The sequence below is a fragment of the Ostrinia nubilalis genome, chromosome 8 (genome assembly GCF_963855985.1).
Source record: "Ostrinia nubilalis chromosome 8, ilOstNubi1.1, whole genome shotgun sequence".
Taxonomy (NCBI): Eukaryota; Metazoa; Arthropoda; class Insecta; order Lepidoptera; family Crambidae; genus Ostrinia; species Ostrinia nubilalis.
This window is the reverse complement of record NC_087095.1, coordinates 9,419,108-9,446,501: the sequence shown is the minus strand read 5'-3', so window position 1 is coordinate 9,446,501 and position 27,394 is coordinate 9,419,108. Positions and strand designations below refer to the sequence as shown.

At 36.3% G+C, this 27,394-nt stretch overlaps 3 protein-coding genes across 4 annotated transcripts; 2 read left to right on the top strand and 1 right to left on the bottom strand.

The window, feature by feature from the left end:
• Positions 1-1,119: 1,119 nt before the first annotated feature.
• Positions 1,120-3,685, top strand: LOC135074191 (venom allergen 5-like). Its single transcript, XM_063968489.1, has 6 exons — positions 1,120-1,237; positions 1,323-1,441; positions 1,977-2,058; positions 2,531-2,709; positions 3,088-3,185; positions 3,509-3,685. Exons 1-6 carry the CDS (start codon positions 1,183-1,185, stop codon positions 3,609-3,611), a joined length of 636 nt encoding a protein of 211 aa, XP_063824559.1. The 5' UTR covers positions 1,120-1,182; the 3' UTR covers positions 3,612-3,685.
• Positions 3,686-4,642: 957 nt separating this feature from the next.
• Positions 4,643-11,472, top strand: LOC135073888 (putative serine protease K12H4.7). Its single transcript, XM_063968130.1, has 10 exons — positions 4,643-4,764; positions 5,705-5,905; positions 6,244-6,428; positions 6,714-6,946; positions 7,499-7,637; positions 8,012-8,160; positions 9,074-9,190; positions 9,758-9,896; positions 10,547-10,720; positions 11,310-11,472. The coding sequence occupies exons 1-10, from the start codon at positions 4,762-4,764 to the stop codon at positions 11,413-11,415; spliced, it is 1,446 nt and encodes a 481-aa protein (XP_063824200.1). The 5' UTR covers positions 4,643-4,761; the 3' UTR covers positions 11,416-11,472.
• Positions 11,473-11,490: 18 nt separating this feature from the next.
• Positions 11,491-22,581, bottom strand: LOC135073893 (S-adenosylmethionine synthase). 2 transcript variants are annotated; one of them, XM_063968141.1, is made up of 11 exons: positions 22,407-22,581; positions 21,594-21,927; positions 21,159-21,236; positions 20,957-21,079; positions 20,695-20,807; positions 19,773-19,916; positions 17,523-17,609; positions 17,151-17,282; positions 14,088-14,270; positions 13,057-13,190; positions 11,491-12,762 (listed from the first exon to the last, which is right to left on the bottom strand). In XM_063968141.1, the coding sequence occupies exons 2-11, from the start codon at positions 21,706-21,708 to the stop codon at positions 12,657-12,659; spliced, it is 1,215 nt and encodes a 404-aa protein (XP_063824211.1). In that variant the 5' UTR covers positions 21,709-21,927; positions 22,407-22,581; the 3' UTR covers positions 11,491-12,656. The 2 variants fall into 2 exon arrangements, with proteins under 2 accessions (XP_063824211.1, XP_063824210.1); XM_063968140.1 differs by lacking the exon at positions 20,695-20,807 and adding an exon at positions 20,280-20,392 and having other exon boundaries at positions 22,407-22,580.
• Positions 22,582-27,394: the final 4,813 nt, after the last annotated feature.

The window sequence follows — 27,394 nt, the reverse complement described above, 5'->3', positions numbered from 1 at the left end:
ATTATCAGTATTAGGTAGTAGGTACCACTGTTTAAAATTCATAGAGAGAGAGATACGGTATATGTATGCAACTTCATAGTTGTTTTACCTACTTCATTTCCTTGCCCAAAGTTAAAGAATGTTAGAATTTTGTTTTTACAGCGATTACTTTAAAATAGTTAAAGTAAAAAGAATTTTACAACGCATTTTTACTGCTTTGAATCTGTTATCGTGCTGTTTACCTAATAAATAGTAGATAGATGAAGGACTTGTTTTGTTATTTCATGGTAATAATTTTCCAATGCTTAGATGAGAAAAAATAATTCACTTTTACGCTTTTCTTGAAAGTTATTGCTTATTTGTTCCTTGACCGTGTTTTTATTATTTTTAATCAATTGAAGTCAATCGCAATATCAGATTTATACGATTCTTAAATTTACGTAAGTTTTGATGAGTTTATTTTATACAGTATTTTAAAAAAGATGTTCATCTTCTCAAATGTACCAAAATTCATGCGGACAAAACCGAGATTCCACTCTGGAAAATTCTTACATTACCCGCTATAGCTAATGTTACATAATAACCCGCAGTTAAAAGAATTACAGTATTTTAAGAATCATGTCACAGGTCTTCCCTAATGGTTATGAATTAAATTGTTGACGGCTATCAGGCAGGAGTGTCATGATAACATTATTTTGATGTCTACGTATTCTGAAATTAATATTTAATAAACAAATCATAATCTTTTAAGCAACGATCGCTGGTTTGAATCTAGTTTCTAATTATCATACCAACGATCAATTGGATTTTTTTATTTACTTATTTTAGTCAATATAACACCATATTCATATCAGAAAAATAAAACAAATTACCTGAAAATTTTCCTATGCTTGTACTTTAATATTCATTGAATATAAGTATTTAGGAATTGATGAAAGGCTCTCCTTTTAAGCTTAAAGAAAATTTACTTTAAGTAAGTAACAATAACTCAAAAAGTTATTACACCCAGTTATTTATGTTCATTCAATGCTAACTTTATCAAAATCTCTCGTTGGCAAGTTGGCAACCCTACTGCCACAATCGGTTAGTCACTCGCGCGTAATTTCAAACTTCTGTTGGTATAAAATACAAACGAAATCTGGGTGGTTAGTTCGCCAGTCTTCAGTGTGCCTTACAGTATTATCAGAGCTGGTCACCTACACAATGGCTGTTCGCGTACTCATTTTATTGGCTCTCGTGGCTTGCATTCAATCCAAAGGTACTAACTTACTAATTAACAGCTGGATATGTGAAGAAAGTTTAAAAAAAAGGTTTTGTTTTTTACGTGTGCGTTAATATTTCAGTGCTGAATTTATCGTGTCAGCAAATCAAGAAGTTCGTGGATGGTCACAACATTCGCCGGCAGCAGCTGGCCAAGGGCGAGATTGGGGGGCAACCAGCTGCTTCTGAGATGAAGTTTATGGTAAGTTGACAGTCATTGCACTAATTAATGACATTTTCGTAAATTTCTAATTAGACGATACGTTAAAACTGAAACTATTTTCATTTAACCCGCCCTAATCATTAAAATGTAGAGATTTTGGCTTAAATTATTATGGTTCCGTAGTATAAGACTGATCTATCTATATCAACATTTCTACTGTAATGATTTACAACAATAAAGGACTTCATATTGTTTCTACTACGTTTGTAGCTTACCCAATGTTTGTCCGACTCTGTGTTTCTTACTCATGATAACAGCGGAATATTATGGTAAACATACTGGTACAATTATTTGCATAGTTTATCAAAATTGAATAATTAAAAGTGTCATAAATAAATTCAAGCAAAGTGGTACACCACGACTTAACCTCTTTTGTCCAGTCAAAACTTTAATAGGAAAAAATGAAGAGAGAGCACAGAGTTCAATATTTTTATAACATGAATAAAGTAAAATATTATTTTTGTGTTAATTTTAATCGGCATTACTGTTATTATTACACTAACTTTTTCAATAGATCTGGGATCACGAACTGGCAGCTAAGGCAGAGAAATGGGCTTCTGAATACAGGGAATCGCACAACCCAGACAAGAGTGTTGGTAAGGATTCTTAAAATTATCTATAGTAAATATAAAAATGAATCGCAAAATGGGTTGGTATTGGTAAGCGCATAACTAGTAACTCATCAACGCCTGGAACTTTTTTACCAACTATTTTTTTAAATGTTCGTTGAAGTCCAAGGATGGTTTTACGGCGAGAAAAGTTCGAATAATTTCCGGGAAAACCGATAATCACCCCTAAGGGGGTAAAACGGTATGAAGTCGCGCACGCGCCGCTAGTTACCTATATTATTACATTTTTCTTTGCAACTCATCATCAAACTGATTTGTCGAAATAAGGCTCATGGTTCAAGTTTATCATGCACACTGTAATTAATGCGGGTAGCAGATAAATAGCGACATTTCCTTAATTAGTCCACAATAAAATGCTAACTAAAATCTCCCATTTTTTTAAAAGATTGAATGCGAAATCTAAAATGTTGAAGCTAAAACTTTTGTTTATTTTCCATAGGTTCAGGCCGTTGGTCCGTTGGCGAGAACCTCTACTGGTACTCCATCACTGACTTCGGCTACAAACTGGACGCCAATCTGGCGCTGACCGCGTGGTTCGACGAGCACAAGGACTACACGTACGGACCCCTTTCCAGCAGCGACTTCGGAGGACCAAACCAGATCGGGCATTACACTCAGGTATGAAGGACTAATTGAAATGTCGGCCTAGAATAGAACTTATAGAATAATGTCTCAAGAAGCTCAGATGATGAGAGCATTCATCATCGAAAGATCGTCAGTTAGTTAGATTTTTTGAAGTGATTAAAATATCACGAAGAGAAGAGTTTCGACCTTTAAAAACTAAGTTTTAAGAATGGTTTAATTTGTATGAACACTTTTTAATTGTTTTTAAATATGAGCTAATTATTTGGCTTAATAGATCTGTCAGAAGTTGATTTCTGCCAAGTCAAATTCCCACACGACCACCTTTTCCATAAACCGCTGTTCCGCTTATTTAACATCAATTTAATTGCTTTAAGAGTAAGAAGATTAACCTTAAACGTATGGTCTTCACAGATGGCGTGGTCAGACTCAACTCATCTCGGGTGTGCCATCTCACAGTTTAACATGAGCGGGTGGAACAAATTCATGGTGGTCTGCAATTATGGACCAACGTAAGTATTTATTTACTAAACTGAAGTAGACGGTTAGGCCCCTGAGAACTCGTAATAGTATGGTACCTAATCGTATTCAATAGGCAACCGTAGCGGCGTTGTTTTGTTTTTCATAGATAATGAACGATTACCATAAAGTAGAGTAAAGCTATTTGTAATTAGAATATTTCTCAGCTTCTTGTACTTAGTGCAATTTGTCAACAAAGTTAATTTCTCAGTCTTTTTTCTCTTTATTTGGGCCGTCAAACAATTATTACATTGTGGGCATGTACTGCCTATATCATATCGCTTTATTTTACTATACATAAAAACTTTTTTCACAGTGGCAACTACCTCGGTCAAAGGCCTTACAAGAGCGGGAACCCTGCGGGACACCTGATCTGCACCGTGGGCGACTGCGGGCGGGCATACGGCGACCACTGCTAACCTACCATTAAACTTAGCCTTTATTAATACTGTATAAATTAGCTATAGAAAAAATATATAAATTATGACGCAAACTTTGTTTTAATAATTTTCTTCTGTCTAAGACAGAACTACTATAAACTTTACATTTTCATCAGAAGACAGAAGCTTAAATGTTGTTAAATGTTGCATCCTGAAGGATATAGGTATCGTTGCGTAATTTTTAGATAAATAAAATTAAGATACTCAAACATAAAATTAGTTAGGTCCTTTGATACTTATTTAGGCCACACAGTGCATAATCCTAATTCAGGTATCAGTATCAAGTATGATATTATCAGTATCAAGTAGGTAAGTAAACGCATTAAAGCATGTTAAGCTGTTGTATGTGCCCAAACTAAGCTTTTACTGCATTCACATTTTCACAGCAACAAAACGGATTATAAACAAATTAATATACCTACTTATAGAACATCCATCCAATTTCAATCACGCGGGGAGTGAACCCGCGACCTCTAGCCTAATACGCCAGGATACCACTAGGCCATGAGGGACTTCGCGTATTGGAATATAACCCGATTAAACGTAGATATTTGCGTTTAATTATCGTGTATAATACAAGCACATTATCTAGGAAATGTACTTTAGGAATAACGATAAAAAGATAATGATTGATAAAACACTTAATTTGAGGAGAGTCGTCTCTCATGGTTAAGAAAAAAGTCAAAATAAAATAATAATTAATGTAATAAATATTTTATGATTAACGTTGTAATGAAAATACATAAGTAGGGATTCCTCGTCTGCTCAGGTTTTCAGTTTTGCTTTTAAATAACTGTAAATATTATAATATCTAAATATCTTTTTGATTGGGTCCTACATTGGTAGGAGTATGAAATTCGCTATCGGAAAGAGCTAGAGCTACCAGATTAATATTTAATTCTTAATCATCTTCATCTTCAAGTTCATACAGTTTTCCCCCATTACCTCTAAATACTTTAATCGAACTTGATAACGCATAACGAAGATAAGAAGTCCCATATTTTAATCTTTTAGTATTTTTTTACCTTTTGGACATCCAATTAAGTTAGATAATATTAATATTTGTGTGTAGTATTTAGGTGTAAATGAACATAAATAATTATATAACCGTGTACCTGTTTTAAACAAAATGGTAAGCCTTTTTTTTATCAAACGAAGACTTTTTTAGGTAGGTGCCGGCCTAACTTAAAAATCACTAAAATTCAGATTCAATTACCGTTTTCCTTAAAATTGAAAGTACCTACTTAGTAACAAACAACATGATCTTATCAATGGTGTTTGTAACAAGTAGGTAATTTATTTGCCATTAGTATGTTAAGTACTTTTATTACCCTTTTTACATAGAATTACGGCCTGGAAAGTCAGAAAGTTACTTTTTCGACACTTTTTCCCTAAAGACAGTCACGTAGGTTGGTAGGTATCTCAACTTACCTATGAAAACAGTTATGGGTATCTAATTACCTAACTTAAATTAGTTAGGGATTACTATGAAGTACCTAAGCGACAATATTAAAGCTGTATTAATGAAAATACCTCCATCTTCCATTAAAAATTAAAATGAAGACTGCTCTACCGGTTTTGACGAAAAAAAATTATAGTGCAAATGACCCTGATTATAAATCCGAATTTAGAAACAAAACGCGTTTTTAACACAAAAGACAAAGCACAAGATTTTTATCGTTACTGATTATTTTGAGATTCAAACAGCAATAAGACGGCTTCATCTAAATTCATTTATTGCATCTTGTTGTTTAACTTATAAATGATTAGGTACCTAACTAAAGTCACAAACTCAGAATACAGAACAAGTCACAAATAAGAGCCCTGTAATAGCACGGCAAATTAAATTAAGCAAGACACTATTATTGATTATAATTATTATACCTAATAGGTGTTGAAAATTAGTTGATTTGATCATAGCATCCTTAAATTAACAGATAATATAGCTACAAATAGCTATAGTATACAAGGTAAACATTTATTTTAGGGTTTATGTTCCTATTCCTATTACTTAACGCCAAAATATACGTATTCAGAATTCTAAAAACTGTTTTGATTATGAAAACTTTCAGCTATTCCTGGTGGCATGTCTGGCCACCCTCGGCCTCGCGTGGGCCGAGCCCCGTGTGATCGAGCCCCCTATCCGAGTGGACCTGCAACCCCCTGAAGAATTCAACTCTAGGGATGCTGTGGCAATGAACGACGTCATCACGTCCTGGATCACCATGCCCGTCGATCATTTTGATCCGCAAAATACTGACACTTTCGACATGGTTGGTTTATTTTTACACATTTTCAGGATAATTTATGAAAATTAACGTTACAATTCGATAACGATAGGTAGGAAGGACCTTGTCACTTTAAAGTGAAAATAATATTCCGTCGTTTTTAATATATTTGTTAGAACTGATTATTTTTAAAAGGCGAGTATTAATCATGACTGTGTCCCTTTAGAAACATTCTGAGGGGAAGTGCATGTAACTGTAACTAATTAACGGTTCTCTGCGTAGTCTGGAAGAAATCGCTTTCTAGGCGTAACAGCGCCTTAATTGTGACGTTATCAGTTCAGTGTGGTGTGCATTTAAAAATGTGACAATTTGTATGATTTCAGCGTTACATGTACAACGAAGAGTTCTTCGGGGGACCCGGGTACCCAGTGTTCATACTTATAGGGGGAGAGTGGAACATCGCGCCCGGCTGGCTCCGCGGTGGCAACATGTTCGAGATGGCGAGGGAGAATAGGGGATACCAGATTTACACTGAGCACCGATACTACGGAGAGACCTTGCCTTACCCGTAAGCTTTTTAATTACTTACTTAGTTAATGATTATTTAGAGCTTGGGGAAAGAAGGTCTTGTAACTTAACTTTAACGTCCAGCAGTGTATTGCCAGTCTGAAATGAAAATGATGATGTACCTACCTAAGTAGTGCTTCCAGTATCGACACTCGCATTTTACTTATTGAGTAAATTTTACATGTCGTAGTGGAACAGTTAGGAAATTTGCTATTTAAATCTTGCAGGTACGGTGGTCACTATTCTTTTCACGAGCTTTTTAACTTATTATAATTTTATTATACAGGAACTTCACCGTTGAAAATCTCCGATTCCTGAACGTAGACCAAGCTTTGGCTGATCTAGCCTACTTTATCAGAGACCTCAAAACACAGCCAAGGTTTGCTGAAAGCAAGATTGTCATGTATGGTGGTTCTTATGCTGCCAACATGGCCCTATGGTTCAAACAACGGTACCCACATCTAGCTGTTGGTGTGGTAGCTTCGAGTGGGCCTATCAAGGCGGAAATTGACTTTACTGGTGAGTTTTTAGTGTGACTAAGGTTAATTATTATTAAAATAATATTACATAATAGTCTTGTATGGGTATACCTACGATTGGTTTTCCCATGACATAAACACACATAAGTTGCATCAGGAAATCGAACGCTTAATTAGACACCATGTATCTACAAATTAACCGCACGCGACTCCGACAATATAAATACATAATAGAGCTGTTATGAATGACGAATCCAAATTATTCCAATTAATTACTCATTTCCATAAGGAAAGCCCAGGGGAAACGAGACAGATCCCCATTTTTGTACACAAACCGAGGGTTTCCTCAATCTTAGGTACCTGTGGTCATTGAGCGTACCTATTTTACGACGACTGGATAATCCACAGGTTAAACCAAAGTCGACCCAAAGCAGTTTTATTGCAAATTATTTGGTTCCTTCAATTAACCTTTTTTTTGGAGTAAAATCCAAGAGAATAAAGATTTTGGTTTATCCGCAATCGAAAGATATGACTCACGTTTGTTTAGTTTCTTTATACAAATTGATTAAGTTCCTTTGGGGATTAATTACAGGTTATTTGGAAGTCGTCCATGAAGCGTTCCTTTTGGAAGGTGGCGAGCAGTGCATGTCTATAATAAGTCAGGGCATATCGGACACCGTGCAGGCGTTGGGGACTGAGGAGGGGAGGCGGCTGGTGGAATTTAACTATAGGTAAATTTAGAACGTAACAAAATTAAGAATAAGTTCCTAAGCGGGTACTTACTTAAAAGTAATCGGCATCGGCATCATACAGGTTTGATGGGCGCTTGACATGGTGGTTCACGTAGCTCACGTATCTAAGTAACTGCAAGTTCAATTCCGTGTCAAAAAGCTACTTATCTACTAATTTGTTTTAAAGTAATCATGGATGTCTACTTACTTACTTCTCTACAGTACCTACCGATTATACGTATTACACCTTGTGCTTACTGTATTTTCTTGGGGTCAAGCTCAGATCATAGAAAGGGAAGTCCAGGTCTTAATTGATGTTTGTTTATTTAAATCTAAGTGATAAATGAAATAAAACGACGTTACTTACGTTACAGAATGTGCTCGCCTCTAGTGGATTACAACGACGTGTACGAACTGGGTTACTTCTCTGGCTTCATCTCATGGACGTTTTCCGGGGCGGTGCAGCAGGCGCGGCCGGGCACTCTCTCTGAGATCTGTCAGAACTTCGTCAACAACGCTTATGGTCAGTTCTCTGTTCCGCTTTGCATTGGAGAAAAGAATAATTTAACTTAATTTCGAACTCCTCCTATGTTCTTACGCCCGTATTTACAAACATTACTATGAGGTCTCACCCGTCTCACAGTGCGCGTGGACGCACAGCGTGACACACGAACCAATCACAGAGCTCTCTCAATTCAACGCTGTGCGTTCGATTTGCTGCTTTACTTAAGCAAGCATCGTTGCGCGTTTAATGACAGTTTAACTTTCTCTCGGGACAAACTTTATCTTCACTGGTTGGGTTTTTATTTTTTTATCTCACCTGATGGTAAGTGACGATCAGGCCGAAGGTGGAAGCGAGCTTCACCCGGAATCCTCAACCACGGAGGAACTGGCTATCTTACCTCTTACTGCCGGAACACAACAATGCTGTTAACATTGTTATTAAGGCGACAGACTTAGGTAAGATGGGTAGCTGTCAGGCAGACTTAGAACAAGCCCTACCACCAACCAAACCGAACAGAAAAATCTGTATCCACTGGGAATCGAACCCGGGACCTCTGCGTCTGAAGCAGGTGGTCTTACCACTTGACCACAGAGGCGGTTAAATGTATTGGTGGTCAAGCTGTAAATCCTGGCTACATTCAGAGTTGCAGCGGTGGGAAAAGTCCCGTGTCGTAAAGTTGAATGGTCAGTTCAATGGCTAGACTAGACTAAAATAAGTTTAAACTGGATGACGTTAGTCTTTTGCAGCTTTTTGGTGCTGAGATAACGATTTTTTATCGTTTGTATTGTAACAACTGCGGTCACAATCGTAACCCTCATGGCTCAGTTCAATTCGCTTACTGGATTTGAGCTTTCAGCAAAGTATAGGTACCTATAAGTCTGATTGTAGTTATTTGTATAAATAAAGTACTTTAATAATAAACATTCGCCAGGTTCTACACCAATGGAACAGATTGGAGGATTCATCGCTCATAGACAGAACTTAGGAGGAAGTTGTTGGGGCATCCAGTATGCGGCGCTCATCAATACCTACAGCCAAAATACCAACTGTAAGTATGAGAAGTAATCTGGTAAGAACAATACTAAACAAACAGTAAACTAATAATTCGAGACAGTATTTGTGGAGGTGACACTTTACTTGGTCAAGCCGAACTTTTATGCGCTGGAATAGGTAGGTATTTTACTATTAGGGTACTTATATAAGTAGCTTAAAGTAAAGTTAAACCACCATGAAATATGATCTTACTTTGAGTTTATTTGTTTCAATTAAAGCGCCTGAATTTAAAATGAGTTTGGTGCCTGTTGTAAAATACAAAGCAAACTTACTTTTGAGATTTGCTTCGTAAATAAATCATACTTGTATTTTATTATGTGATAAAAGGTTTAGGAAGGTTTTTGTGAAAGTTGAATTTAATAAATGTACCTGCATGAGTAGTATAAAAAAACATACACTCGAATTGAGAGCCTCCTTTTTTAAATCGGTTAAATATCAAAAGATACGCGAAATAGTTTTTGTTTTGAATGACCTGACCAGATAATGTTGTCTATTTTCAGATATTTAAGATTTCATCTGTTGTTCTAGCGACTGAGGTTAATCAAACCATTCATGATTACAGCTCGCGCCTGGTATTACCAGACGTGCACCGAGTACGGGTACTTCCAGACCGCGCCACGCTCAGGCACCGTGTTCGACCCTCTGAGGTGGCTCACCGTCGACTTCTACGTCGATATTTGCAGAAGAGCGTTCAGTGCACAGTAAGTTAGCTTGAAATAAGTTAATTTGAGTCTTAGGTAGCCTAGGCGCAGACCACCGATTTTTAGTTGGATCGGGCTGTTGATGAGTATGGACATGTATGAAAGTGCGCACATTACACCGATTTGCTATCGGCCTATTTTATTTTATTTTATTGTTAAGAAAACACTAAATTAAGAATAGTTAAAAACTATTCTTCATACAAATTAAAATCGGGCCTAACTATCGGCCAACTAAAAGTTGGTGGTCTGCGCCTAGGTTTAGGCTTAGTTATACGACCTTTAAGAGCAAGTATGGATGGCAAAGGTAGCGCCCAAAGGCCTAGCTAGAACGCAACGCATAAGGAACTATTCCCACAATTCATTCCCATTGCATGCACCGTTGCAACTCCTGTGTAGCCAGGATCTTCCGCTTGACCGCCAATTAAAAACCCAACCGATGAAGGTCAATATTGTTATCCCAGGGGAAAGGTAAGTAAACTGTCTTTGGAGTTTGGACCCGTTACGAAATTAATCAGAACATAGGAGTTCGAAGTAAAGGATCGACTTCCCTCCATTGCAATAAGCAACGTGAACGTATTTTTAAGTCATTTAAAAATTATCATTATTTCTTTTAATTAAAGTAATATTTGAAATATTTTCTCCTTTTCCAGATTCGACGAGGAATTCGTGTTCGCCGCCGCCGATCGTGTAAATGAAGTGTACGGCGCTCTCAACCCTGACGTGAACAACACGATCAATATCCACGGCTACATCGATCCCTGGCGCGCGCTCGGGGTGTACGACAGAGACATTTCCGAGACCTCGCCTACTTATACAGTCCCAAGGTAGGTCTCAATGTGAGCAGTACAGGCAGTACCTATCAAAACTGCCCCCCTAGACAAAACGCACTTTTTGATCGAATCGAAAATCGAATCCGTCAAAACTCCATACAAAAAAGGGGCTTTTCGACTGGTTTGCGATCATAATTTGCACTTTGTCTAGACCCACAGGTCACATCACATGTTTTAGTTGTTGCAATAATCATGAAGGCGAGTGAGCTTTACATGTGTGGTGGCTCGCTACTGTTCGTTTTTCAAGTTTTGTTAGACATTACACTATCGTTATGTACACGTACACACACAAGTAAAGCTCACTCGCCGTCGTGAGTTGCAAGAACTATACCAAATAGGTATACTAAGTCCAATGACTGCACAGGGGTGTATATCTCTGCCAGGCAGAGATATCAACTGTGTGACACATCTTTGTCTTGTAAAAGTAATTGGGCAAAAAAAAAACCTAGTTGAAATTAGTCCGTCATTTAGCCACCTGTTTTACGCTTTATCAAATGAAATGAAAAAGGCTTATGCGCTCATGTGGAGGCCTGTGACTACGAAAAGTGTAACATAAGTCATGTTTTTTTTTTTTCATTTTTAGAGCTTCGCATTGCTTTGACATGCAGAACTGGTTGACAACCGACACCATTCGCATGACGCACGCGCAACAAGCAGCCAGGAGGCACGTCGCAAGATGGTTGAATTGATTACTTGAAATTATTTAAATAGTTTTAAAATGTACACCTATTTAAAAGAAAAGGAGATTAATAACAATAAAACACTTCTTTTACTCCCGACTTGCGTCAGGAACATAATTTATTAGTTTAAAATTACACAATCTGACAAATCGATAAATCCACAGAAGTCAATTAGAAACTTTTAACAGGTCGAAATTGAAACAGATCGAAAAATATAATCACAAAGTACTCAATGACCGCCTTACAAATAGATAAAACTCTAAGTTAATCCCTAATGTCATAACGTACGGTTAGCGTTAAACCTACCGGCGGAATTACAGTATCATTAAAACGGATTAAATGCACAGTGCACTACTCCCGCGGACGGGTCGGTGTGTTTTCAAAATGGCTCTTTTCCACTAGCTTCCTTTTCAGAAACACAACACAAATCGAGACGCGCGGGGGGCGCGGTGGAGATAAATTTACTAACGCATTATTTTACAACGTACGAGGCAGTTAACTGACACTTATTATCACAACTAAAATAGGAAGCAAAATCATTTAAGCCCCGCCCCTGCGCGCCGCACATTTGCAGTGAGCGAGGACGCGCGGCGACGCTGCACAGTGACAGTGTGCAGCGCTGTAATGTTCAGCACTGCACACACGCAGTGACCAGCACTGCACGCGGCAGCCGGCCGCCGCCGCGCGCGCTCGCTGCACTGTGACGCGACCGAGGAAGTAGTCTACTCTACCGCAAATCATAGCACTTACATCATAAAGCTCAAAGAACATTTCGAGATTGAGGACAGTCCATCGTTTAAGTGATTCGCGTAAAATAGAACTTTCAACATAATTGCAATCTAGCTCACTGGATAAAAATTCATACAGGTTTAAAAAAATAAAATTGTACAGGCAGTGTAATAAAATCACAAAATTCATCGCTTAAAATGGTGCTCTCGAACGATCGGACTGCCGTTTGAACCCCTGAACTAACTCAAATTCAGAAATGACGGCACCGTGTTAAACCTACGTGTCTAAACTAGTGAATACTTAACGATTACGGTGAATCTCGCGGATGCAACCGGGCGAATGTCATGTGGAGGCGAGACGCGGCAGTTCCACGGGCGAGATTCGCGCGGCGAAAACATTTATCGTGTACAGTCAGCGACAACATCTCGCGCCCTCGCTACAAAGACACACGTAGATTAAGTGTATTATTTATAACATACTGGTGGAATATTTACAATGTTCTAAGTATACGAAGTCCGAAGTCATTCTACGACCAGCGGCTTGGGGTTCTCCCATGGGAAGCCCTCGCGCCCGAAGTGGCCGTATGTACTCGTCTTCTGATAGATGGGCGCTCGCAGATTCAGTTCCCTGGAACAAAATATGTTTACGATAAATAATGTGCCCAGATATTGTTATTATGATTCGTTACAGTTTGTGTAAGGAGTTCGTATCTCACAATCTATGACTAATAAAAACTGACATTACCATTGATAGATGACTAACGGCGAACATAACCGTTTCGATTTAGTTTTAGACGAATGTGACCAACTGTGCGAAGCGCACAGGCACGTCGTAGAAAAGAATTAAAAGAAGAAAAATTTCTCTCTAAATGTATGTCTTAAGGTTCATTACATAAAATCCACTTTAAATATTTCAACTTACTTGACGATTTTGCCCGGCCGCAGGTCGAAGTTCTTCTTTACGATGGCGAGGAGCTCTTTCTGCCTCTTGTGGGATGTGCCGTAGTCGAACACGGAGATCGACAGCGGCTCGGCGACGCCGATAGCGTATGACACCTGCGGGCGAAACGCAACTTAGTAGTTATAATAATAAGGTTTATTCTCACCTGCACCGAAGTTCACAAAGGAGTGTGATGCTGTTTAAAGCCATCTATCGATTTGGTAATACTTTTGATGACTTGAAATAAAATCAATAAATACTCAATAATATTATGCCGCAATGGCTTCAGTCAATTTATCAGGAACGAAAACAGTATCGATAGTGTAATGATTATAGCGCATTCATAATAATAAGAAACTATTAGCGGGATTAACTACATAATATAATTAATCAATCATCTGATATCATCATAATCATGTTCTACTACTGCAGAAGCACGACCCTCTAAAAATTACCCGCTAATTATTAAAGATTTAGCCTGCATTCTTCATGCTCTGGTCATAGGTTGGTGAGGCCCGATGTTCGTATATTTTGGCCAAGTAGAATAGGACCTCTCATTGTCTCATATGATGAAATAAAAGGGCTATTCCCACCGCTGCAATGAACTCCGTGTAGCCAGGATCTACAGCCTGACCGCCAATAAAAACCCAACCCGTGAAGGTCAAGTTTGTCCAGGGGGGGAAAAATTAAACTATATGCAGAGCTAAGTCGACTCTTAGCCGTATGGTTTGGTCGAGTAGGATCCAGCTAGGATCTACAGCTTGACCGCCAATAAAAACCACAACCAGTGAAAGTCAAATTTGTCCAGGGGAAGTTTGACTGTATGATGAGGTAGCAGCATAATGTTAATTCGGAATAGAGCACAATCACGAGCTGTCAAACGAAATCGATTTTGGACGACAATGGATATCATGTTGTGTGACAGTGTCAGGATTATTTCACTGTTATGTACAATCTTCATTCCACTAGGTGTAATAACTGTATGGGTAGCAATATAGGTATTTACTGTTTACCTGAACCATGCAGCGGCGGCAGAGGCCGGCCTTGACGAGCGACTTGGCGACCCAGCGCGCGGCGTAGGCGGCGGAGCGGTCCACCTTCGTGAAGTCTTTGCCCGAGAAGGCGCCACCGCCGTGCGCGCCCCACCCGCCGTATGTGTCGACGATGATCTTGCGGCCTGTCAGGCCCGCGTCGGACTGGAAACACAACACTAGTTATAGCAGGCCTATTCATCTCCGCGAGTTTACATCGAAAACAAAACACGCACGATGGCCCCCTACAGGATTCCTATTCGACAAGGCCTCACATACGAGCGAGCATTGACTCACGCACGCGTATTCTTGTGTATGATGGAAAAAAATGAAGAAAATGGTGTACTAAATACTGTGCAGTATTTAACTGCCTAAATAATAATAAAAACACAGAATGTACTTTTTTAAGTTGCCTGAAGACATTGAGAGGTAAATAAGTAGTTAATATTATTCATGATAATTCATGCTAAATCATGTATTTCCTCCGCTATTTTCTGCAGTTTGGCACCTCACGTCACATCATTTTACTGAAGTCAGCCGAAGCTATACTTCGGCGCAGTACCGATCACTGACGTTTGTCAACAAAATGATGCTTGACTCTTGAGACAAGCTAAATTATAGATGACCCACGCTGAACAGTCCCGCCAAACTCAATGACAGGGGGGCGCTACCATCGTTCAACTATATGGTTTCCAACATGGCAAAAATCGGAACCAGCGATTCGGTATTGACGGTGGCGCCCCGCTGTCAATGTCATCGATAGGACAGTTCAGTATTTTGGAACTATACACCACATTGTTAATGACATTGAGCATAATTTTTTTTTAAATACCTTCGCGAAGTAAAACTTCTGTACGTAGTACTTATTATTATTCTGTGGTTGGTTATAGGCAGAGTAAATACAAATGAGTAGGTCATCTTCTAAAAATTTAGCGTGGATTAGCCGGGTGTTGCGCCGAATTTTGTTAGTGTGTGCGTGCGCGCCGCATACGTATTGGCGCGCTCATATACAAACTGCGTACGGTGCGTTTCTATAAAGATGACCTACTCATTTGTATTTACTGTTATAGGGGATGATCGAGTGGATAAAGCTTCAACCACACAAACGCGTGATCAACAGCCAATGACAGGTCGAGTGAACTGTCATAGGTAAGAGCCTCTTAACCCACTTGTTACTAGCGTTTGATATACGGATCAACATACAAATTAAATTATTATAAACAATGAGGGTGGTTTCTGATAACAATGTTTATGTTAAACGATTCCTGTGGGGTCCCTTTGTCCATCAGAAGTGTTCTGTTCTCCATTGGGTGTCACATTTCAATCGTAAGCGTTTTGTTGTTTTCGTAAATTTTACGATGACTTTTTCAAGGTGAATACAAACATGATAAGTATTTGTTCTAAAGTATTTCTTGTCGAAATATGAAAGTTTGTAGCCCACTTTTTGTAAATCGATAACATAATTATAAACATTTTTATAGTAATTGTTACTAATTCAACGTTAAACTTAGTGATCCGTATAAGGAACGCTAGTAATATGAACTGCGGTATTTTGTTGTTTTAGCTCTTGCCTTCGAGGCCCTTTCCTTTAAATGAAATCATTGAAGAATTAGAGAAAAATGAAGATGAGTGTACCCCTAACTCAATTACAATTTTCCCGCCGGAAAATCCGGAAAATTGTAATGGTGACTTAACCAAAGAGAACTCTGGTGATGAAAATAAAGTGCCAATAGATTTGCCTGGATTACAAATGAGAGCCCACATAGAAATCACTAGAGAATTCTTCATCCAGTGATGATGAAGAAGACTGCATCCCGTTAGCTTAGATTGCCAATTATGCCCTAGACAGGGTCAGTCATGTTTGAAGATATGAAGAAATTATTGTTTGTAAATGAGATGATTTAGTGTGGTTACAGTTGCTTCAAATGCATTGAAAATTGCGCCAACTGTCAAACCCAAGAGATTTTCTCCGCCACATAAACAGAGGAGAAGTATTTTCACATCTCAAATTCAGTCACAACATACAGTTTTTATGAAACTCACGCTTTGATACAAATGCAATGTTTTTTGCAAGAAATGTAATATTACCCTTTATCCCAGAAAATGTTTTGGGCATAATTATACAGTTCACACTACTGGAATTAAATTTTAAAAATAATCAATTTAACCCTGAATATTATTTTATTAATGAATATTCCATATTTTATGCAAATACTTTAATAAGTTACGCAAGTCGCAAAGAGTAAGTATTATCTCTAAGTTCATACAAGTGGCCGTACATATTACTAGCGTTCCGTATATCAAACACCATTTTCCAGCGTTTCCGTGAGACATATATTTTTGTATTTTTCCTGTTGCCTTGATGCATTAAATAGCCGATATATGCAAAATCGCAGGAATCGTAAGAAAAAAGGGATATCCGTAACAACTGGGTTAATAACCACACAAATTAATGTTGAATAAATGAGGTTGGCCTGACATTTGAATGAGAGTGGTCTAGTGATGGATTCTCTGATCATGGGTTCGATTCTCAGGTGGCTAAAATAAACTGTTTATTTTTACAAAATACAAATACGTCCAACAGTTTGGCAGTTTTGCTTTACCTCAGTTGACAAAACTAGCATGAGTCTGTATATTTCATGATAACTTGATTAAGGCAGTATACAATCTGCAGTATAATATTATTGCATGCAATAAAAACCGTAAAAATAATAAAAAATCGTATTATTTATGTTTCTGTCAAATCAATTTACATGCTTAAATCACCGTCATAGCATACAACGAAAGCATATTTATTATGTAACATGGTAACAAGACTTCTGGTAGTAACATATACTTTATTCTACTGATTGATAACTGCAGCACCATGTTATTAAAAACATATTTGTTTGGGAGTTTGGGTCTAGACGCCGCTGTTTAATAAATGTACAAACGACAGTACGTCAAGCTAAATACGTACCTTATATTGTTGTAATATAAGTGCTATTTTGCAACAAAAACGTATAGACTGTACAAAGGATTTTTATTTATTATTATTTTACTAACCTGAGGTCCACCAATAATGAAGAGTCCACATGGATTGATGTGGATCACAGTTTTGTCATCCAGATACTGTGCGGGAATCACCTCCTTGATTACTTTTTCTTTGATTTCTTCGCGCAATGTCTCCAGTGTGATCTGATAATAAAATCAAATTAAAAGGATGAGACATTTAGAAATTTACCTTGTATAATATGTTGAAAACTATGATTTTGCAGTATTTTTTGCATATTTATTTATTTTATAATTTTATGAACATGGAAGTGGCTGCATTATGTAAATTAAGCCTTAATTTTTTTCTTTGAATTAAATAAAAAATTTAAGCTATTGTCAATAAAAATTTGAAATTTATTAAAAAATATATCAATTAAAAATTACCTTCTCAGAGTGCTGAAGAGAAACCACAACTGTGTGTACCCTTTGTGGCACGGTGGCGCCACCAACAAAGTTATATTCGCATGTGACCTGGAAGTAATTGAAAAACACAAGTTAATATAATAACATATAATTTAGTAATTTAAATATACAACCAACTTAATGATACTTTAACTTTTCATCTATTAAAATGTTTTAAAGATACTTATAATAAATAAACATAATGCAAATGTCATGAGTAAGCATATACATTAGATTATACATAACAAAGAAGCAGGAAAATTGTTTGATTTCAGAGAAAAATTCTTCATAGATTTTCCGATGAATCATTCCGAAGCGCGCCTACTAGCACGATTGTGTAATTAAAAAGGTGTGTAAATAATGCTAGTGTAGTTTTTCTCTTTCTTTCTTTTATTTGTACTTTATTGACTTGATATTCAGATATGTCAGTCTGACCATTTTTATTATTGTGATTTAGTTATATTACTGATTTATCAATAATAATAAATACCGTCAGTAAATATTCTGCTTAGAGCAAAGTTTCACGCAAATTCGTTCCATTGAAACAATTGCGAAATTTAACAAGTCCAATCAGACTGTGTGTGGTTGAGCAGGCCTTATGAGCTGGCTCAAATGTCGCAGACAGCCGTTTGTCTGTTGCTGCGCACGGAACAATTGATACCCGCTGACGATCACATTGCGTAACACGATCTTCCAGTTTGATGATTATAATTAAAACCTAAAACCACATGGGAAACAAAAAGCGCTGCACCCTATATTTTTTTACTGAACATGCTCATTTCATTTTATCTTGGCTAATCAGCTTTTTAATTGAATATGTTATTAATCTTACTACTGTAAACAAACAGATGATAGGCAGTGTTAGATTACAAGGTTAAGTTATCTTTGAAATGTACACATGTATAGCCTGACCAGGAACATAAAAACCCTCGCCATGTTGCGGAAAACTAATGGTACTAATTTCTTTTAATGGCAACAGTAACTGAAAACTTCATTGACATGTCACCTTGCATGTCAGTCTATTGCTGTCAAAGTGTAAACAAACTTTATTTTAAATGTGCGCAATTGATTTTGTGAATTAAATTGCTAAAATCTTTTTATAGTCGTGAAAGAAAAGTGGTTCACAATGTGTTAAAGTATTTGTCGAAGAGAAATATAAGGGTTCGGACAATATTTTCATTGATTAATGTTTCCGACAAAGGTTGTCAAATTGACTGACATGTTTATCGCATAGTACAGTCCACTATGAAAATTAGCTGTGGTTTGTTTCAACTACCTACCTATTTTAAAGTTTTTTGTCACTTTCTAAGTGTTGAATTTTATGGAATTGGGAAAGAAGTACCGAGTTTGAAGCGTTCATGAGCAGACATTGCAGTTGAATATTCAAGTTCTGAATTTGATTATTGATGAATAATAAAATAAATCCTACTAACTCGATTGATGGCTTCATTTAATTTATTTAAACCAGGTTACCTATAGTAATATTTTTTATGAAAATATCAAATTAGCCCGTAATCCTGAATCCTGAGCCCCGATTACGGTAACTTTTAACGTTTCCAATCCAGACGCGCTTCTCGATTCTGCGATACGATTGGTCGTTCAACAGCGTACGTCAGCTGTTTTGACCAATCGTATCGCAGAATCAGATTGTAGACGGTGTCTGGATTGTAGACGTTAAAAATTACCGTAATCGGGGCTCTGATACTATTAATTTAACACAGGTACGACTGTACTCAGTGTTGCACTATCAAATGCAATTGACGCGCCTCTATGCCAGGGTTTTTATGTTCCTGGTCAGGCTATATTTTAAATAATCTGCATTTTAATGTTTCCCTAATCTTGAGCAACGAGTTCTGATTTAGAGTTTAAATGCTGAATGATATTAATAGGCATGCCATAATATTCATGATATGTAATTTTTAATGTGACAGATAAACTATAAGTTTTTTCCTAGTTCAAAGGTCATGAGATAATAATTTGTTGCTAAAACTTTAAAGAAATGTACAATAAAATTACGACACAAACAATTTTAACGTGGTCAATCGTTGTGACCCAAAACTGATAACAGTGATTTAAACAGCACAGAAAAAATATGACAGATTTGTGACTCATGATGTAATTTAATATAATATTAATAATAATATCTTTATCAAAGCATAGCTGTACTATGGCAACTAGATAGTTAAATGGAATCATACACAACTTTATTACAGAATGTATACAAATATTTACCTGAGTCTTGGAGTCTGGACGGGCCCACCAGAATTCACCATTTCGCCTGAGTTCAGCAATTTTCTGGTTTAGTCTGTGTGCTAGGACCACTGTCAGGGGCATGCATTCTTCTGTTTCATCAGTGGCATAGCCAAACATCAAACCCTGAAAAACAAAAGAGGTTTGAACAGAACTTTATTTAATTTTACTTTTAAAATTTGCCTGGTTAGTCATAAATCACACAAACTATGGGAACATTCAGAAAAAATTATTGAAATTTTAGAATTAATGAATTTCACAAAATAGCTTTAAATTTAAAGTTAAACATAAACTCGTGGTTTTGATATGATTTTAACTTTAATAAATTCTTATCATCAAATTATCATAAACATGTCAAAAAGTATTTATTAGTTTATTACTTTTCATGGCACTTTTAGGAAAGCTTAAGCATTAGCTGATTTCATGGTTTAGGTTTGTACCCATGATATTTTATTAGTTGGTTTAAATGAGCAGGAAGGGGTTACGTACCTGATCACCAGCTCCTACTTCTTCATCATTTCTGTTCTCATGCACGCCTGCAGCAATGTTTGGTGACTGTTGGGCCAGCGCAAGCATCACACAGCAAGTCTTGTAATCGAACCCTGGTCCCAACATGCTCATTATTAACGTGATGAATGATTACGTATCTATTCATTATCATGATAAGTATCATCCCTAATTATTTTCTTTTCAATACTGCCTAATTTATTTAAAGTCATGAAGTGAAATAGGGTAATTTGCACTTAGAGTTGAAACCAGGATGCAGATGATTTTAGGTCAATAAAGAGCCAAGTTTTAATTTTGAAAATTTCTCATGAGTAACATGCAATGTGAATCCCAATTTTGGTTTTTCCCCATTTGGAAACCGTTTATATCGTGCAGCAGGCTTTCTGATTTTCTATACCTGATCTCCGGCCCCAATATCTAGTTCTTCACGGGCCTGATACACCCCGTCAGCTATGTTTGGACTTTGTTCTTCAATTGCCACTAATAAGTTTAGTGTACGCCAATCAAAACCTAATGTGTGTGGAATAATATTTTTCTATTACTACAAGAGAGGTTACAAAATTCAGATAGAGTTAAATCTAGTTTTCAGTGCTTGGCTGCAGGCCAGCTGACTGTTTACTAATAGTAACTAGTTAACGATTTCAAGGATTTAGGCTTACCTTTAGAAGAGTCATCATATCCGATGTGCTTTACTGTATCCCTCACAACCTTCTGGTAGTCAACATTGGCTTTTGAGGTAATTTCACCGCATAGTAAGACCATGCCAGTCTTTGTGACGGTTTCTGTTGACAAAACAAAGTGTTCACTTTTTGCTCTTTCACTAAACACATGTCACCAACCAAGGGAAGATTTAGCACTCACCGCATGCAACTTTAGCGTCGGGATCCTGTCTCAGATGTGCGTCGAGAATAGCATCACTAATTTGATCGCACATTTTGTCTGAAAGAAATAGTGCAATTGATTAAATATCCCCCGGTATAAACACATTCCATTTTCACAAAATGTTAAGAATTTCATCACTGTTTGACTCCGACCACGTGTAGTGATTATTTTGAAACTGGATTGTATGGCTAAATGGTCGTATGATGTAACAAAACATCAATAATTGCGCGGGTTACTTGTATTGCAACGTTGTCGTACGTTTTGATTATTATCACCATGCCTTTTCCGAGTAGCAGGTTTTCATGCTACGAAGAGTCAAGTTTTGGTAGATGAGTTAAATCTACGCACATGTCTGAGGCGGCCATTTTTCGAATCGCACACCTCCTGCACCGAGTAGATTAGAGGAAAACTAACCTGGATGTCCCTCGCCGACTGATTCAGATGTGAACAGAAACACTGATCCATCTTCCATGTCAAAACTGTGTCCATTTGTTTTAGCATATCCATTCATTTTTGATGTCTCCGGCATTCTGAATTAGAGTTAGCTCACTAAAATAACCCGGTAAGAGTCCCCCTGAATTAACACTGTGGAAAAGAGGTCCGGCGTGAGTTTGCGCTGATATTTATAAGGTTGGAGAGACGTCGCAAAACTGTGGATATTAGCCAATCGGAAGCGAGGTTGACTTCAGCCCCTATCCAATTCGAGCACAGCTATTGGTCAAAATCGTATGTTTTGATTTTGTTGTACCTGAAAAGGATACGTAATTTAGAGCCGCCAAGTTTTAAACTAGGTTATTGAACGTAATCTCAAATGGCTAGTGTGACGATAAAGTGGAAATATAATACATAGGTTGCGTGATAAATAGTGATGTCATTACATTGACGCATTACACAGTACACAGGAAATCTCAATAATGCGCACGAAATTTTACAATAAATAAAATCAATCGTCGCGATGTTGTGACGTTTTTACAAAGAATAGCGAAATTTGACATTTTGTTTTTTTTTTTACTTTTGGGTTTACACAGGCAGCAAAGGCGTTAACTAAAGAAAGTCATCAACAATTTAATAAAGGCAATGCTTATTTTTTCCTAACTAAATATCGCCTGTTACTGTATTTCCTTTAATTCTGTAAAGATCAACTCCATTTTTTATATTAAAATAGCATAAAAATATAAAAACAACAAAATGTTTAATTATTAAAATAAAAGAAATAATCAAATCTACCTTTACACACTCGTATGCTTCTGTTTTTAACTCAAATTAAGTATTAATTCAAGTTATCTAGCTATATTTTCACTATCACTTATGTCCACTGTTCCGCACTTATGAAAAGGATTTCAAAGTTGCACTGCACATTCAGCGGTTGCTGTTGCTCGGGATAAACTGAGAATTGAGATGCCTTTTATGTAATACATATATACTGAGATACTTTACGCAGCGGGTAGATTGTGATGTGTCATTCGCCGATTGATATTAAAACATAGTCCAGGGGCTCGGTTAAAAAATAAAATGCATACCAATATGATATTAGTATCTACTATAGCACAAATTGAAAGTAGGTCGTCGTAGGTAGTAGTAACATAGAATCAGTGATAATTTTACCAATAAATAAAATAAATATCACCTAAGTGTCATAATTATACAAATAAAGGCTAAAAGATTGTTTTTTCTACTGTAGCTTTCGTCGAGTTATTCTACTCTTCTAAAATTACCTTACACTTACCATATAGTACTAAAGTAGTGCCCTTACGTAAAATTTAAATTTGATAACATTTCGATCTACTTATAACAAGTAAACTTATTTGCCTAACTACCCTACGTTACCTACCTACTTAATGTTACCCACGTTATTCAATCACTACATGGACGGTAGGTATTAGATATGTAACAAGCAAGAGAAGTAGGTCAATATTAATAGTAACTAAATTATGTAAGTAGGTTTGTTTTTTAAATGCGATAATAATGGTCACTAAGAAAGATTAAAAAACTCGAGGTCCCTGGACTTTTACTTGAATATGAACGTCATGGTAATTAATTATTGTATTTTAATTAATTTTATATTCCGGGCCTTGGGATATCACGCGCCAGTACGTAAGTAGGTATGAGGTATCCCTAGGTCTCAGACAGCAATAAATAAATGGGATCAAAGTTTTCATTTGTCTGATCGTCATATCGTTAAGTTATAAGGTAGGTAAAATCTTTTTACACTTGAATTTCTTGACTGTCTCAGGTTTGTTTGGTCTCGCTAGGGTTCAAATTACTTCTAGCGTTGCATACCAAAACGCGTTAAATGTTTTCAGTAAATAGCCTCAGAATTGGCACGTGTAAATCCGAAAGTAAGTAGGTATAAGCCTTATGCCTTTGCGAATCAGGCGCGCTTAGGTAGACGATGCATGATGAAATTTTCCCACATTGTGAACTAAGTATAATGTTGATGTAACATTTTAGGCTAATTACTTATTTTTAAATCTCAGTACATGCCTGACAACTCTGATAAATCGCGATCCGGCATGACGATTCGCCTTAGAGTTTGAAATCATCCGATCGCGTGTTCGAATTCAGATGGGGACAAATGTTAGTGCGATGAGGACGAGAATTTTTATTTAGTACATACCTGTAAAGCTCTGATTAGTTTTGGGTTTTAGATTTTAGGTTTAGGTCAGTGTCTTTTGATAAAAAAGGTACCTACAATTTTTATTTGTACATTGCGCACATATCACAATCTACCTCCGGATTTACTGGTGAATATAGACTTCTCATTTAACATGGTACGAAAGGTTCATAGCATCCAGCATCTAACTAACAATAATAACTTTCTTTATCAATGTTGTTCTCAACTCTATGTGACATGTTCATGCAACAGAAATGTTTATGTTATTAGATTATTATTGGATGGATACTTGAGTTATTGAGAATAATATTTTTGTTTTGGTTTTGTCCTATTAATTCAAATTGGCCATTTGTATAATCTTTGCCAGGCTAATCATTGGTCTTTCTAGGCATCTTTTCCGATCGTAGCATCAATGACTATCATTACCTACCCGTAGGTTGGTAATCGTGTAAAATATCCCTTATAATTCCAGCATCACAAGGTCTGCTTAATAAAAAATCACTACTTACTCGTCAGAGATACATTGAACTCCTTTATCATTATTTATGTTTAGAAAACTTTTGTTGGGGACACAGGTCAGCTTTTAAAAAGCTTTGTTTTGTAAATATACGGTGTGTTTATGTATTACCAGATTTCTTTATGTAAACACTTTTAATTAAGTAAGCATTGTAACAACTCAGTAAAGGCAGGATACGTCTTGAAAGAGTCATTGGTAACTATTATAAGCTACTAACTAAGTAAGTATGTTTTATATGTAAAATTTAATGCAACCTTTATTCAAGTTTCTTCAAAGGGTTGTTAAGAGGGAGATATTTGTTACTCATAAAATTATAGTATAAGGAATAGAAGATCTAGTTGTGTTTGTGAGCTAAGAATATTACGAAACAGTTGCATCAGAAACACGTTTAAAAACAGCCAATCATGAAATCGCGATATTATTGCGTGTATATTTGAAAGTTAAAGTTTATCAAAGTTGTCATAGGTTCTTAAACAATATCGGCTATGTTTTGCAAACGTAATTTATGTTATTCTTGGTTTTAACAGTCTTGGAACAGATAAGTTCGAAATCCACATTCTTCTCGCTTAAATAATAAAAGGAGTAAAAAGCTCACAATAAAATTTTCAGTAAAAGTGAAAAGTAACCTGCCGTTTAGCTATACTGAAACAAATCTATAAAGGATTAGGTAAACTTTTTTTAAATGCTGCACTTGACGAGAGTTGGGTCTTTATAACAAACAAATACCATTGTAAGTAAAGGAAAAATATAAGGATACCTTAGCAGATTTCCCATCGATTATTTCTCTGTGCGATGCGGAAAGTGTTACCTATTAAAATGTTCTCTGTTATAAAAGTAATCAGGGTATTTAACCCGTTGATGCTTATTCATGAGGTAATTAATATTTTTTACCTATTTATCGAGTGCATTTACGAGTGGCATTTCGATCTGGCTGAACTTGTGGCTTAGCGCATTTTAATTTTATTGATCCATTAATTAATATCTTCATACTTACCTACCTCATCATCATCATCATCTCAGCTACACAGCAATAAATAATATTATTTTTAATTTTAATCCCACTGGTGCAGATCTAACATTTTCTGCCCTTCTCCATTTAGACCAAAATCCTCTACAATTCCTTCCTCCGAGTCCTTCAAGACGAGTGCTTTCGGTTAGTAAGTAAGTTACATAATTAATATAAAAATAATTTAAGTTCTTCCAACTAGGTACTAGATTGGATCATGTGTCTGCATTATGACAGTGTAGAACGAAAATAAAAGTGGCTATAAAATATGAACTGGTATGGACTAGCTATTTATCTTATAACAGGTTAGGTTCAGGTCAAATATAATGCGCGTCCATTCAACAGTATCTACTAATAACCGTCTGTGACGTTATTTAGTAGGAATAGCAATGACTTGTTTCTTTTGATTTAAAACTTTCGCGTTCCATTTCAACTAAAATAGAGAAATGCTATAACAACTGTCTACAGCATTTTTGCGCACGGGTTATGCATAGCTTATTTTTATTGCTTTAATACCTAGAAATAAGAATGACAACAAAAAATTGTTCTGAATTTGCTTTTATGTGTAAAAAATAGAAAAATTCATTTAAATGAATGTATGAAACATGAACATAGAGATGATTTAATTTGTTGCCAAATATTTTTTTTTTCTTTCTTTCTTCCATTCTTTCTAATTATTAAAACATACCAAACATCCATTTAAGATTCATTCTCACAAGAGAAAATTTAAAATAGAGTCCAAATATTTATTAAAAATATAAAGTTCTAATCTCCTCTCATGTTTCATAGAAGATTTTTCTCATAAAAATCTAACCCTATGACGCTTTCAGTTTACTGGCCTTGGTAACGTCGTCTTTCAAATCCCACTATATTTTGATGAAAGCGTGCCCCTTGTTCTTGCGAATAAGCCCCCATAATTATCTTTAAATATATCCCAATGAGAATGTGACGTGCATCTTTAGAGACATTTTACTATGAAGATGGAAAATTCAAATCGCTATAACTTCTTAAAAAGCAAATATTTTCGATTTGTAATCGCACTTTTTTATATAAATTTGCTTATATAATCAGAATATAATAAGTAAAATCCATGCGCAAAAAAAAATTTTTTTTTTGTTGACCGGTGTAATTAGAAGTAAGTAGTTTCCTCATCAGCCAGACAGTTTTGACAGTTCCAACTCCTAGCCAGACAGTTTTTTTAGGATAGCTGCCAAAGCCACGATTCACCAACATTCTAACCTATATTGGTACGCTGACAAACTTTCAGCTTTTATAAAATGACGTTGGTCTGGCGTTCATTAGCTTGTCATGAATAGTTTAGGTACCTACTTTAAATCTCATACATCAGACCTTGCTCTGCCTATGATCTACTGATAAAGGTCTTTGATGTTGATAATTTGGACAAAAAAATAAAATTGATGTATTATAAAATACTTATTTTTAAAATAAGTACAATCTACGACCTGTAACCTCTGTTGATATGATAAGTTTTCAACCGACTTCAAAAAAGGAGGAGGTTCTCAATTCGACCCGTATGTTTTTTTTTTCTATGTTTGTTACGCGATAACTCCGACAATTATGAACCGATTTGAACAAATCTTTTTTCGGCGTATAGGTAATACCTCAAGGGTGGTCCCATTTAAATTTAATAATAGAAAAAACAACCCCCAAGGGTGGAAAATTGGGGATGAACTTTTTTATACGCAATATCTCCGCCGATTATAAATCAATTTGAACGATTATTTTTTTGTTGAATAGGTATTATCAAAAGGGTGGTTTCATGCGAATTTGAAGAAAATATTTCACCCCCAAGGGTGGAAAATTGGGGATGAACTTTTTTATAGGCAATATTTTTAATTTTTAGTTTTTTTTTTGTGTTCACGCATTTGAAGTCGGTTTAATTTTTTTTTAAAGTTAATTATTACATAATAAAATTGTGATGTGATGTAATCGTATGGATAGGTGAGGAGAGTCCCACCCACCCCTTCGCGATTGTGTGCATTTTCCAGAATTTTCCTTTCATTCTTTCTTCCGAATTTCCGATTCGCGATTATGCATCTAGCATTTCACACCCATTG